The sequence below is a fragment of the Halyomorpha halys genome, unplaced genomic scaffold (genome assembly GCF_000696795.3).
Source record: "Halyomorpha halys isolate HHAL.00 unplaced genomic scaffold, Hhal_1.1 Scaffold207.1, whole genome shotgun sequence".
Lineage (NCBI taxonomy): Eukaryota > Metazoa > Arthropoda > Insecta > Hemiptera > Pentatomidae > Halyomorpha > Halyomorpha halys.
The window spans coordinates 1307060-1320788 of NW_027104696.1; the positions used below are offsets into that span (position 1 = coordinate 1307060).

General features: G+C 29.3%; 1 protein-coding gene and 1 non-coding gene across 2 annotated transcripts; both read right to left on the minus strand.

Moving 5' to 3' along the window:
* Positions 1–3096: 3096 nt before the first annotated feature.
* On the minus strand, positions 3097–9526 carry BckdhA (Branched chain keto acid dehydrogenase E1 subunit alpha). Its single transcript, XM_014418730.3, has 9 exons — positions 9166–9526; positions 8934–9098; positions 8663–8858; positions 8432–8593; positions 7141–7285; positions 6321–6524; positions 6080–6248; positions 4130–4224; positions 3097–3348 (listed from the first exon to the last, which is right to left on the minus strand). Exons 1-9 carry the CDS (start codon positions 9223–9225, stop codon positions 3270–3272), a joined length of 1275 nt encoding a protein of 424 aa, XP_014274216.1. The 5' UTR covers positions 9226–9526; the 3' UTR covers positions 3097–3269.
* Positions 9527–10929: 1403 nt separating this feature from the next.
* Positions 10930–12607, minus strand: LOC106679483 (uncharacterized). The gene is made up of 2 exons (XR_010844527.1): positions 11974–12607; positions 10930–11107 (listed from the first exon to the last, which is right to left on the minus strand). It is a non-coding gene; the product is annotated as an uncharacterized protein (transcript).
* Positions 12608–13729: the final 1122 nt, after the last annotated feature.

Consider the following 13729-nt stretch of genomic DNA (forward strand, 5'->3'; position numbering starts at 1 on the left):
TATTCAGCAAGTTTGTTATGTATTTTCACCAATTAAAAAGCCTTGAAGAAGTCTTGTTCGAGAATAGTATAGAAGATATTGCATCTGTACTCATACACAACAAGATATAACATCTATACTCATACACAATCCCAATACACAATTCACAACTAGATATAGCATCTGTACTCATACACAATCGCCAATTTGATCCATGAATTTCTAAAGACACTGACAGCTTTTGTTTCCCTGTATCTTACCGATTCCCCATCATTTCCTCGATTAACTGTTGAACTTTATTTTTTACCACCTCCTTAATGGTTGCCAGGAAGGTGTAGCAGACATAAAGTTTCTGTAAATCTAAATTGTCTTGGTTAAGTAATGGCAACTGTTTTAAAATTGAAAGGAAGGTTTCCTTGGTTAACTCCATGCCTGCTGGGACCAAAATAAATATAAGAACATTATCACTAAGAATCGGATTTTTATATGATAAAAAAGTGCTAATATGTATTTATGTACACATAAATATATAATAAAAATAAAGAAATATTTAATATTAAAAATCGAACAATAAGAAAATTCAACCTTAAAAAAGCTTCAAACTTTAGTATGTAACTTTTGAATTTGTTAAAAGGTTTTTCAGAAAAGAAAATACATTTAATAATGTTGTTTAATTATTCATCCTCAAACTATATGTTGTATAGCCACGATTATTTTTTACAACAGACCATTTTAGGCATCTCAAATGAAATCCTGTGAAGAATTGAGGTATTTGATAAGATTCGGAAATACAGAATTGGAGGAGAAATTTTTGTTGGAACTTAAATCTGATTATAAATTGAACGAAACCATTAGAAACAAACCTACCTTGCATACTCAATGGTTTGAGGACATAAAAAATTACAGGAGCTCATAATTACATTAAAATTATTAACATCTATTCCATCACGTGTTTACTTTAGACTTCCCAGAAAATAATTGAAAACGATCTGTGTTGTAATTTTTATATAGGAATTGATTTTTTTCAAACTTACAAAAAATCTCTTTAGATAAAAATAGTGCTAAGTGAAAAGGACAACATGAAATAAAATACTTATAAAAAATATATTCTCAAAAATTAAAAATGGTGAAATATTTAAAAATATGTAAAATAAAAAGGGAAATGTGGACTAAAACATGTACTTTTAAGAAAAAAACAGTGAAATAGTAAAAAAATATGTAAAATAACAGTGATAATATTATTACAAAATGTTCCTGGGAAGCATAAACATGTATGTAAAAGTTGTAGAAAAAAATTTTAAAAACAAAAATTTCATCCTAAATTATCACAAAACCTCGCTGTAGTCTGGACTAGGGGACAGTGGAAACATTTAGTCAGGATATTCAACTCTGACGACAAGATAAAAAATGAGGTTTTTTCAAACTATATGGCAGAGAACTGTACAACATGAGCATACAAGAACTGATACAGCATCTTCAAAAATGCATGGACCGAAGTGGCAATTCTATAGAAAAGTAAAAAAATTTATAATCTTTAAAATGATGTATAAATTATAGCAAATAAACGGAATTGTATACTCTAAAAGAAAATGGAGTCTTCTTAATTTTGGAATTACCCTCATATGGAGGAGATAGGAGTGGTTCTTTTAAATATCAATGTTATTTTTAAAGGAAATATTGTAGTTTTATACTCAGGAAGTTATTGTATTGTCTCTGAAGGAAAAGGAAAGTCAGTATGGTGGTAAAACAAATTAAAACACAGATTGTTGAAAAAATAAATATATATTTATATTGAAAGTAAGTAAAGTTTAAATTTCTAAATCTGGATACAGTAAATAAATGCTTCAAATACTTCAGTCTTAAATTGAAAGGTTCTTGATAGATATGCACAGGACCAATAGTAAATACATAATGCAATAATTTACATTAAAAAAATTAATTAACCCTCATAAATAGGTTATTCTATTTGTTCAATTCAATTACAAATAATTTTATAAATTTCCATGATAACAATTATATATAAATTTGTGATAATAATAAAAAGTCTAAAATCTCTAGACCAGAAGTTTCCAAACTTTTTTTGCCGCGGCACCCTTTCTGGGCTAAATAAAATTTTGCGGCACCCTTGTTATCTAAAAAAATCAGGGAACCTTTGTTGGGATAAAAAATATATTAAAATGTCAAAATTATCCTTAGAGCGGTAGATTACATAGCAAAACAGTGCAAATTAAACACAAGAATGCACTTTTATTTTAATTTTTTTGTTCTTTTATTTTATAATACATTGAGAAAGTGGCATTTGCTCGTGGTACCCCTGGCATATGCTTGAGATACCACTTTGGGAAGTGCTCTAGACTAACCATGATAAATGCACGAGATATCGAAATCCGTAAAATTGGCTTCAAAACATAAAATAGATTAAAACCCTAAATGAATAATACATGATTTTATAAATCCCAAATATTTCTAAATGCTAACACATCCCATTGTGAAAAATAAATATCCATGCAATAATTCATGTTTTCTATTTAATAGAAAATTTTCCATTATGTTTCGTTTTGAAAATAACACTCAAAATTAAATATTAAAACATTATTATTTGGATATTTAAGGATTATATGATACTTTTTTTTTTATTTCCCTCTTAATAAAATGTAAATTTATACCTCATAATTGTTTTTGTTTTATTTTGTTCAACCCTAACTTCACTATTTCTGGTAAATGGGGTGGTTATTATACAGGTTACCAATCTATTCAAACCAGTGTGGAAAGGACGAGTTTTCATTCTGTGGGGCCCCCATAAAATAAATGTCAACTTGTCCAAGCTGGATTCAAAGTGTTGTCACAACAGAAATATGATTGCTAAACTGAGGCATTATCACACTCAGCTACCAGTAACCTCATATATGTTAACATATCAACATCATAACCAGGAAAACCTTACAAAAAAACAAAAAACAAATGATTGCTTGACCACATTAGAAAAAAAAATCATACATTAATGTTTTAGTAGTTCAAAACATTTTTTAAAATATTTTTATAGCATTCAGTTTCCATATGGTCCTTGGAATAGAGACCTATTTTATTTCAGGCTAAATATAATTAACTAACAAATAATGAGATTATACCAACAAAGTATGATTTTTTATTTAGGAGATCAAACAAGTACTTGCCTGTTTGAAACGGATACACTCCAAAATTACATGAATAAAAAAAAAAAGATTTATTACAAATCATTCTTGGGAAATCCTTAAAAAATTAAAAATACATTCATGTATCATTCACAAACTTTAGAAGTGCTTGTAACTTTGTAAAGGATAATGTTCTTTGTATTTTTCAAGATGATTAGCCAGATACTCTCGCTGTTTTCTGTAAAAATAATTATAACATTATTGAAGTTATTATTATTCAAATGAAGGTTGAAATTTTATGTTGACTGTTAGCTTTAACTCAGTTTATAAGAATAAATTTTATCTTAAATAAAAATTACTACAATAATTGTTAATAATGTACCTGTTTTTTTATTCATTTAAAGTAAAACCTAAATATATATCGAAAGCAGGACTTTAATTGATTTTATTGTCAGCATTAATTTAAAACTCTAACTCTTATGCAGGGATGCCCACAAAATATTATAAAAAGATATAATTATGACAAATGAAGAGAGCAAAAGTGGCCTAATCTATAAAATCTTGAAAATTTCAATATTCATTTTTTTTGGTCATACAGTGCATCCTATTCCTGTTTGATTAATATGCTAATCTTCAAATATTCCACTAGATAGAAGTGATTGACTAATCCAATTAATTCTCTTTTTAGTCAAAATAAAATGAGACACTTGATTGCAAAAAATGGTCTCTGACATCTATAATGAATTGAAGTTTTTGGCATCACCAGATTCCTTAAAGCTGATTTCATAGGTTTTTTGAAAGAATGTTTAAGTAATATGTGTTTTTAAAAGAATAATGTAGTTAATTAGTTATGGTTAATGACTGCAGGTTGAAGGCAGAAAATTTAACACACAGTGAAAGTTTTCATTTTTTCAGTTACTACATTTTATGACCAAGTACCTCAAATGCAGTTGTCATTTAGCGATTTTAGGGGTAGGAACAATTTTGCTCTCATAGTCTCGAAAAACAGTTAAACTTACATGAGATTATTTGGCATAGACCAGTTGACATCAGTAAACATTTCCCTCCAGTCTGGTTTATTTACTTTTTCAGCTTCTCCAAATGCTTTTAGAACCTATGAAACATATATTATGAAATAAAAAATGATAAATAAGAAGATGGTCAGGGTCAATTTTTACGGTCAACTATATATACATATATAAAATAAAAAAGTATTTTTTTTTTACTGCTTTATTTTGAAATATTATTTATAATATTAATTATTGCACAAAAGAGCAGAGGGAGAATGCAGATATTTGTTAGAAAATCAAAAATATTTAAAAGAAGTGGATGCAATGATCTTGATACCACAGAGAAAATGGCTGAAAATTCCTTTGATGGCAGTGATTCCAATGTAGACTATAATAAGCCAACTTCAAAAATTGTAAATTTTTTCAGATTGTAAATTTTGTTATTCTTATTGTAAATTTTTAAAATTGCAGTTTGTTTTTATTTGTTTACTTTTTATAACAAATAGTGTTAAAGTTATTGCATACCAATTAGTTTCTTAAAATATATATATTTTATACTTTGTTAATCATATTTGTAATTTCTTTTGTTTTTTATTCATAAAAGTTTTAATAAAAATGATAACTGTAGAATAATATGATAATTGTACTGAACAGACAGTGGGCGAAACATCACCCACCTCGTATAAGCTAGTAAAAACTTTTATAAGAATATAATCATTTTTTACATACTAAAGATACTATAGATATGACTCTGAAACCCTGTCAATAAAGTTTTTTCATATTTGAGTAAAAGTAGTTCTTTCCTATAAGAGGTTAAACATACTCTCATTTATCTTGTCGATTTTCCAGACATTTATGTCAGGCACGACCTTACGTAAGACAATATTTATAACAATAATAATTTAAGTAATTGTTTTTTTTTTTTTTACCACATTCTAAGAGAAAACGTAATATACACAAAAGTTAAGTTTATACAAAAAAAAAAAATGTAAAGCCTGTGAAAGACATTTTAGAACTTATGTATGAGATCTGCCAAACTATATTTCTACTATTTTAGGTTATAACCTAATGCCTTAAACTGAGTTGAATTTATGTAATAACCACAACTCAAAAAGATTTATTGGGGGTTTGTTTATATTGTGAGCAAGCATAGAGAGTAGAAATAGTCTGTGATTCAATTCATTCATTATTCACGCAAAAGACTTATGCTCCTTGGCCCACTGGAATCCTCTTTCCCAGTCCTCCCTGTCAGCAGCTCAGATATATAGTCCTATTCTCATCAGATCCTCGGAGACGCTGTCCTTCCAATTATGTATTGTCTCTCTGGAAGTAGTGAATTCTTCTTCCTGAGAGTGAGGATCTTTGTCATATCTTCATTAGTCTAGAGACCCATTCTTCTTCCTTCAAAGCTTCATTCAAGATCTGATGAGAATAGGACTATCTATCTGAGTTGCTGACAGGGAGGACTGGGAAAGAGGATTCCAGTGGGCCAAGGACCATAAGTCTTTTGCGTGAATAATGAATGAATTGAATCACAGGCTATTAATTTCTTCTCTTTACGCTTGCTCACAATATAAACAAACCCCCAATGAATCTTTTTGAGTTGTGGTTTCAAATTCAACTCAGTTTAAGGCATTAGGTTATAACCTAAAATAGCATAAATATAGTTTGGCAGATCTCATACATAAGTTCTAAAATGTCTTTCACAGGCTTTACATTTTTTTTTTTGTATAAACTTAACTTCATAAATACTTCTTTGACGCTTTTTAGACTGGTTGACTGATTGGTATTAAATCCACCTAGGTATTTTCCGAGTTTTGATTCAATTAAACCAGTAATAATTATACGGTATGTTATAATCCGCAACAACAGAGATATGGTTGAGGAGGTTTAATACACAAGAGAACAGACATTTTCACAAGTTAGTAATAATTTTGAAAAGTAGAAATACATTATTACATTAGCTTTTGACTCTTCAACACATTTCTTTTCTTGGTCCTCATTCCAAAGATTCTTCGATTCTAAATACTTCCTAAACCTTTCTACTGGGTTGAACTTTTGCCATGTTTCAACTTCTTCATTACTCCTATAGGCTGAACTATCGTCAGAAGTACTGTGATGTCCCATCCTGACAACAAATAATTGCTATTAATTCATTTATTAGGTTCAATTATTAATATAATTTTTATTTGATAAATACCTGTAAGTCATAGCTTCGATTAAGATTGGACGTTCCTTGGAGATGGAATGCTCTCTGGCAACTTTCATTGCATTATAAACGGCTAAAGTATCATTACCATCAACTCTGATAACAGATATACCATAACCCAAAGCACGGCCAGCTATAGCATCTCCACGGTATTGCTCCTCTGATGGTGTTGAAATGGCATAACCATTGTTTCGACTTAAAAAATAAATAAATTACTTTAAAAATAGTTATTTACAATCTAAAAAATAAAAAAAATTATTTGACAAAAATCTTATAACTATATGAGGAGAAGATGGTTGGGTTTGGGGGGCGGTCATTCTTAATGATACTGACATTGATAAATATTTATTTTTTGATTGTTTTGCATTTAAAAAGACATTTTGTCAATTTGATAAATTAAAAAAATAGTTAAAAATAATAATATAAAGAAATACTTTTTTTCATATACGACCATGTTCATTTTTGATTACTTTGGATAGAAATAAACTCCAATTCAACATACTTTAATCTCTCATAGGATAATTTAATCTCCAGAGAAGTAACAAGACTTTATAATGAAAATATTGTTGATTAAATCACATTTAAATTTAAATTAAATCAGAATCATAGTAATCACTTAACTAATTTTTTAATAGTCAAATAATTCCCTTGGATGACAGATATAAAATTTGAGAATCATTGTAGTCATTCATGATTGAATTAAAATTAAAACTTCTGTTAATTTTATTGATAAATTCAATCCTAACAATATCTTGACTGATAAAACAAAAAATAACTTTGTATACTAATATAAAATTTCTAATTCTATTACCAAAAGAATACAACAGGTACTTCTAAAGTGGCTGCAAAATTAAAAGCTGCATGAGCATCGCCTTCTGAAGCAGCACCTTCTCCAAAGTATACTACACAACATCTGTTGCTCTTATTACGTTTAAAGGCATATGCTGAACCAACAGCTGCAATAAAAGTGATAATGCATTAACATTTTATAATACATTTCGTCCAGCAGACTGGACAAAATAGAAAAAGTGGAAAAAATGCCCACCCTGATAATAACTCATATTAATAAAGTATGCGTTAAATAATAATTAAAAATTCAAATAAATATTGTTTGGTTGTATCAGATAGATGCCAATTTTTAAGAATAATATTAATAAAACCAGATGGATATGATCTATTATCATTAAATTATCAAAATATATTCTTTGTCTTCAATAAAATTTTCCAAATCACTGAGTTGTGCTCTCACATATCACAAAATATTAATATTTTTAATTTATAATGGATACCAAAATACAGTCTCGTTCATCATAATATTTTATCCGCTAATGTTTGTTAACTACAGGAACTTTCCGTGTCCAGCAGTTTTTTTTTTTCAAATCACTAATGACTTATGAACCAAGACATTCTAATAAATGATATATATGTATGTTCTATTACTTGTAATCCGTGGCAAAGATAAAGAGATTTAGTAAGATATAAGGTATTAATACCTTATAATCCAAAAGTTAACAAATGTAGTTCAAAGAGATTTGGTCCTAAAGTTTAGTCTGAATGTTACTTATCTAAATTATAAGTATAGTAAGTACTCTAAATAAAGTTTTATTTCAGTTATGTAAAATATTTATAGTATAGCTATCATTAAAATGAAGATTAATCTTATTAAATTAAAATATTAAGAATAACTGTCCTTATTTTTAATTTATTTTGGTTAAAATTCAAAGCATTATGTTAGGTATAAAAAGCATTCTAGAAAATCTTCAAAGATTTTAAAATTAATGAAGAACATATTAAATAAATTAAAATTTAATATGAAAAAAACAGACAAAACAAATTTAACAAAGGGAGAGAACTAATTATAGTAGTGATAAAATCAAAAAAGTTTTATTAGTTACTTCTGAACATTATTTATCTAGAATCTTGCATCAGGAAAAATCTATATAATGATGAAAATATTATACTAAAAAATAACAGTGTCAGGGTAACATATTTTTTAGTAACAGAAATGTGAAATTATGGTTAAAAATTACCATATTATTTTTATCCAAGTACAGTTACAATCTATTCAATTGTGGCTTATATTCTTATAAAAAAAATAATACCTTGTGGTATTTGAGTTGCCAGTGGTGATGAAATGGTAACAAAATTCCTGTCTTTACTACCATAATGACATGGCATTTGTTTTCCTTTGCCTCTGTCTAAATTATTTCCATAACACTGGTTAATACATTCTTGTAAAGTTATTCCTCTCCATAAAAGCACTCCTAAAAAATTGTGTTGAAATGTAAAATAATCACTCAAATTTGTTTATAAATAATGAGTTTCAGACTAACCAGTCTCTCGATACTGAGCATATATGAGATCCTCTTTTGATAAGGCAGCTGCGGAACCTAGGTGAGTTCCTTCTTCACCAACACTAGTCATATAAAAAGAAATTCTCCCTTGTCTTTGAGATTCATATAAAATTTTATCCATAATGTTTAGTTGAATCATACATTTATACATTGAGCGTAGTGTTTCACTGTCTAACTGAAAGAGACAATACGTATTAACAATTTTATTGAAAGCTTGAGTATGTTATCTGGCCAAATAACAAAATCAAACCATTGGATCTTTGGCTGTATCATGTATGTTTCCATTCTCATCCATGATTCTATACATAGGAATCTTCTTTACTTGTTCAGGTTTCAAAATTTCTAGCTTGTCAGTCCAATCTGTAGTATCCTGAACACTCTGACTCATTTTTGAGCTTGTTGTTATAGTTCTTAACTAAAATGACAGTATTTTAATATGAAATATGAAGGCAGCAAACTACTAGAACATTTTAAATTAATACCTGGCCAATGGAACCGATTAATTTTCGAGTAAAACGTATGATAGTACTACTAACAACCATTTTTCCTCTTTCTAAAAGACTAACCAGCCTTATTTCAAAATAAGAAACGTGTTATGATTTATTAAAATGTTACATAAATTCCAGAGGTCAGATGCCAAGTTTGATTTCAGACAATAGTAATGTTATAATAACAATAAATTAAAATAAAACAAACACATTAATAGTAATATATAATTCTTGAAGAAACGAGAAATTTTGCTGGAAATGACAGAAAAGGTGTTTTACTTGTTTGGAAAATTAGGAATATTAATGAACTAAGAATTGCCAAGTCATTTATTTAATTAATAAATTATTCGATAACCTAGATTAAAGTGATATAATTAACTGTTAAGTAGGTACAACGAAAACTCCAAGTTTATATCCTCTTTGGATCATCAGATCTGAACTCTTGGTTCAGGAGAAATCTTCCTGTGTTTTCTTTTTTGTTTTCGGGTTTTTAGTTTCCTTCCACTGCTTGGTAAAACAGTATCATGATCAGATATTATAATTATAATAATCATCGAATAATTCTTGATTTTTATTTAGTTTTCAGGGTTTTAATTGTAAATGCCAGAGGTAACAAATCGGGTACGATATGTGGACTTTATGCATAGATGAAGACAGGGTAGTCATGGCCCCCCTATGATCTGCCTGAACCTCCTGGGAAAATTTTTAAAAAATAAATACTAAAATGAAAAAAAACAAACGGAAACCAACTATTATTTCGCCAGCCAGTTGGGAACTACATTTCTAGACCATTTAGTACTAGTGGACGCATGCGAGGACTGGTTTTGAGCCTGAAAAACCACACTGCACTTGCGCATGCGAGTTGCTGATAGTCTAAACTTGTGTTTGAACAAACACTGAAGTGTCAAAACAGGTCTAATGATTTTGATGAGTCTTCAACTTTTCTTTTTCTTTTTCCACAGATGTGGTCATACGGGTGGTCATCCTACAGGTTATCAACCATTCTAGTCTGAATAGGGAGGTCGAAATCCATTCCTTGGGTCCACCATGAGATAAATTTCAACCCCCATAGATTGGATTCAAACCAGCTTGACGAGGATTGTGTTAAAGAAAATTATTTCACTGGACATCTTATAATTAACATTCTCGGTGCGGAAAGTTCTCAAGGAAGGTTCTTCAGTCTTTCCCCAGGGACCGATGATCCTCAGGTAATAAAGAACTTCAATCCTTCCTCCAGAAACAGGTAGTCCGCGAGGTTCACTCTCCTAGGTTTTCCCTATTGATTCTATCACATCGTCTGTGATGAATATTGTTTTTTTCTACTTAAGGAAGTATAACAGTCAACTTTAGTAGACTTGTAGCTTTCAAACCAGCCCGTTCTCGTCTTCTTGAATTTTATCTTTAATTTTTTTAAATATTTTGATATAAAATATGAAATTTTGTTATAAATATTATAAAATAATATCGTTCCTTTGCTTTAATAGTAGCACATCTGTCAAAAAAAGTTTTTTTAATTTTTTATTTACAAAATTCTGTATATTGTGCCGTAGACAGACTTATGGTAGCCCTATACACTATCTTTGGGACAGTATCTAAGGGACTCTCAATAGCAGAATTAACTCGTCTACGGTTCTATTTTTGGTATATGCCCAATTCAAAATAAAATAAACTTTCAAACCCAGTCAGGTGACATGCCCTTCTACTTCAAAAAACTACTTTTCGGTTTATAATCATAAAAATACAAATTTTGACCAATGATTAATAATTATGAATTTTATTGATTTCTTATACATTTTTTATTCATTAAAAACTAAATTATCAATTTCTGTAAGATTCTTTCCTTTGACAGAAGGGGTTCCAAACTGTTTTCATATCACTAGCTCGTATTGCATCCTTTTTCTCTAACGGTTTCAGGTGAGCAGCATCTACGATGTGCCTGAAAATTGCTTTTCATTATCATCAGAAACTAGATAATAATAAATAATTAAATTATTCTTATTATAAAATCTTATTAAAATAAATGAAATTGTTAAAACATCTTTGTATTGGTACAAATTGGTAGGTCATGATTAAAGGTGAGCTTGTACCAAATTTTTCAGTAACATTATTATTAGCAAAATACTAATAACGTTTGTATGCCTAATGTGTACATTAAAATAGGTATTTATAAAACAATGTTAATAGGTGTAAGCGAAATCAAATTGTCACTTAAGCTGTAACCCCTCTTAAGTCCCAACAAATTTTTAAATGATTTAAGAACTGGTGCATCAATATAGCGTCGAATATTCTGATTGTACAGAAAAGATCATACCGATGACCCACAAACCGATGGTTGAGACGAGATGTCTCTTGAATGTTGTGTAAAATCTTAACGTTGACTTTTCAGACTTACGATATGTTATGGCATAAACGACATAACATTATTAACATTTCTCGGAGGAAATTTTTAAAAATGTCAATGTTATGTTAATATCACGTGTTAATGGCAATGCTATCTATTACCGGTACAAAGTCAGCTTTATATATGATCAATATTTGGCCAATTCGTGCTCAATTTCTAGATAAATAATCTAAAAATATTCTTAAACAGGTGTGATAAAAAAATATTTGATTACTAAAACGGTTATATTTGGTTGAATTTTTAAAAAGCTAAGTTCTTTAATATTTGTTTAAAGACAACCATGATATGATTTCTTATAAAATGAATGAGTATATAGAAAAATATTTTTATATCAATTATTTCGTAAAAACAAAAACAAATTCAATTATTTAAAATTAAAAAATAAAAAAAGTTGTACCTACCTGAACTCATCGTATTCAATGGGTTTCCCGGTGGCTGCTCTTATTTTTGCCTCGTTTCTGATCCAATAAAGTTTTTCACCCTCGCAGGCTTTTTGAGTTTCATTTTCTAGCATTTTAAAATCAATCAATTTCTCTAATTCGCTTGCCATCGTTACTAAAAATAGATTAAGTTACAAGAGTAGTTTATCTGTAACTATGGTAATCACAGATTATCTAACAAGCTGTGGTTTGTTTTTACATGCTTGAAAAATAATTGCTTGTGTCATTTTAATTTTAAAGTTTAATGCTGAATATTTATTATGTTGAAAATTAAACAGTAGACTAATTAATTCCTAATTAAGACAGCTCAATGGTTGATTACGAAACTACGGAAATATTTCCTTCAATCGCCCCTCTAAATGACCGGATAAATACAATACTAGGAAGTTTCTTTTTCAAAATCTCCTTTTACAAAACCACTTAAGCCATCCAATATGTTTAACGTTTGCTGATGCTCCAGAGACAATAAAATTATATAGTTTTTTCGTCTAATGGTTCTGTTATTACAAGAGATCCATTTCCAAGTTTTGAAGTTCGTCCTGTAGCAGACTGCTGCTACCTTCAAGTAAATTTACACTTCTAGGAGTGGCTGCTAAAGCTGTTACAGCCGTTATAGCTGAGAACTGCAAGAACCGTTATAGCCTGTCCTAACAAAACCTTGCAGCCTAGTAGTAAACCACAATCCAGCCGTTAATACTAATATTAAATTGCGTCAATTCTTGTAAAGACTTAAAATTTGTTAATATAATAGTCATGAAACATTCACAAATGTTTAAATGAGTAAAGACTAAAATAGAAAAAAAAATGGTCTTCATACCAGTGACTCTTGATGGTCTTTTCACGCCCAGAGACAATACTAGCCAAAACGTAAGTATTAAAACCCGCCCGTAATGGACTAACACCTTCCAATGAAACGGCGAGTGAACACACATATATTAGTGGATCAGATAATTTTACCATTATTATTGGCACTAAAAACTGTGTTATTTCACTAAATCTCCTTTTAGTCCATCCTCTATCTTTAATACATTCGAGCAAAATCGAGAGCGAATACCCCTTGACCGTCTCTGTCCTTCCCCAAGGACCTAAAGAGAATTCCTTTCCTCACTCAACTGTTGGCGAATGCGCAGTTTTAGAACATATATTCCTATTGTTATAATTGAATTTAGTTAAGTAGAAAATGTTGGGAGGGCAATGATAATAAATATCTCTGCTATGCTTGAATAGTGGCACATCTGAAAAAAAAAGTTTTAGTTTTATTTTGAAATGGGCATGCTCCAAAGATATTATCGTAGGCAGAGTTTTATTTCTCTACTGTGGTCCCGTATAGACTTTCCTAAAGCTTGTGGAATTGCCAATAAGTAACCACAGTTTATGGTAAAATCTATAGACGTCGCAAACACAAAAATTTTTTTTGTCGGTTGTGCCAATATGCAACGCAGTGATGTAATGATAATACTAATCAGTGTCAGAACCATATTGACTAGACTACAAGGTCAAGGTCAACTTGGATTTTTTAAGTTTTTGTTTCTTGTATTTGATCACTGAGGCGAAACATTAGTAAATTTTAAACGAAGAACAATCATTGTTAATAGGTTTTTGATATAATGCTGTAGTTTAAAATGCAGAATTTATTTTAAAGGATTTCTCTTGTTGGTTGGAATGAAATTATTTCTAATAACAGACAAATTTTTACGTAGCAGTATCGTAAGAATTA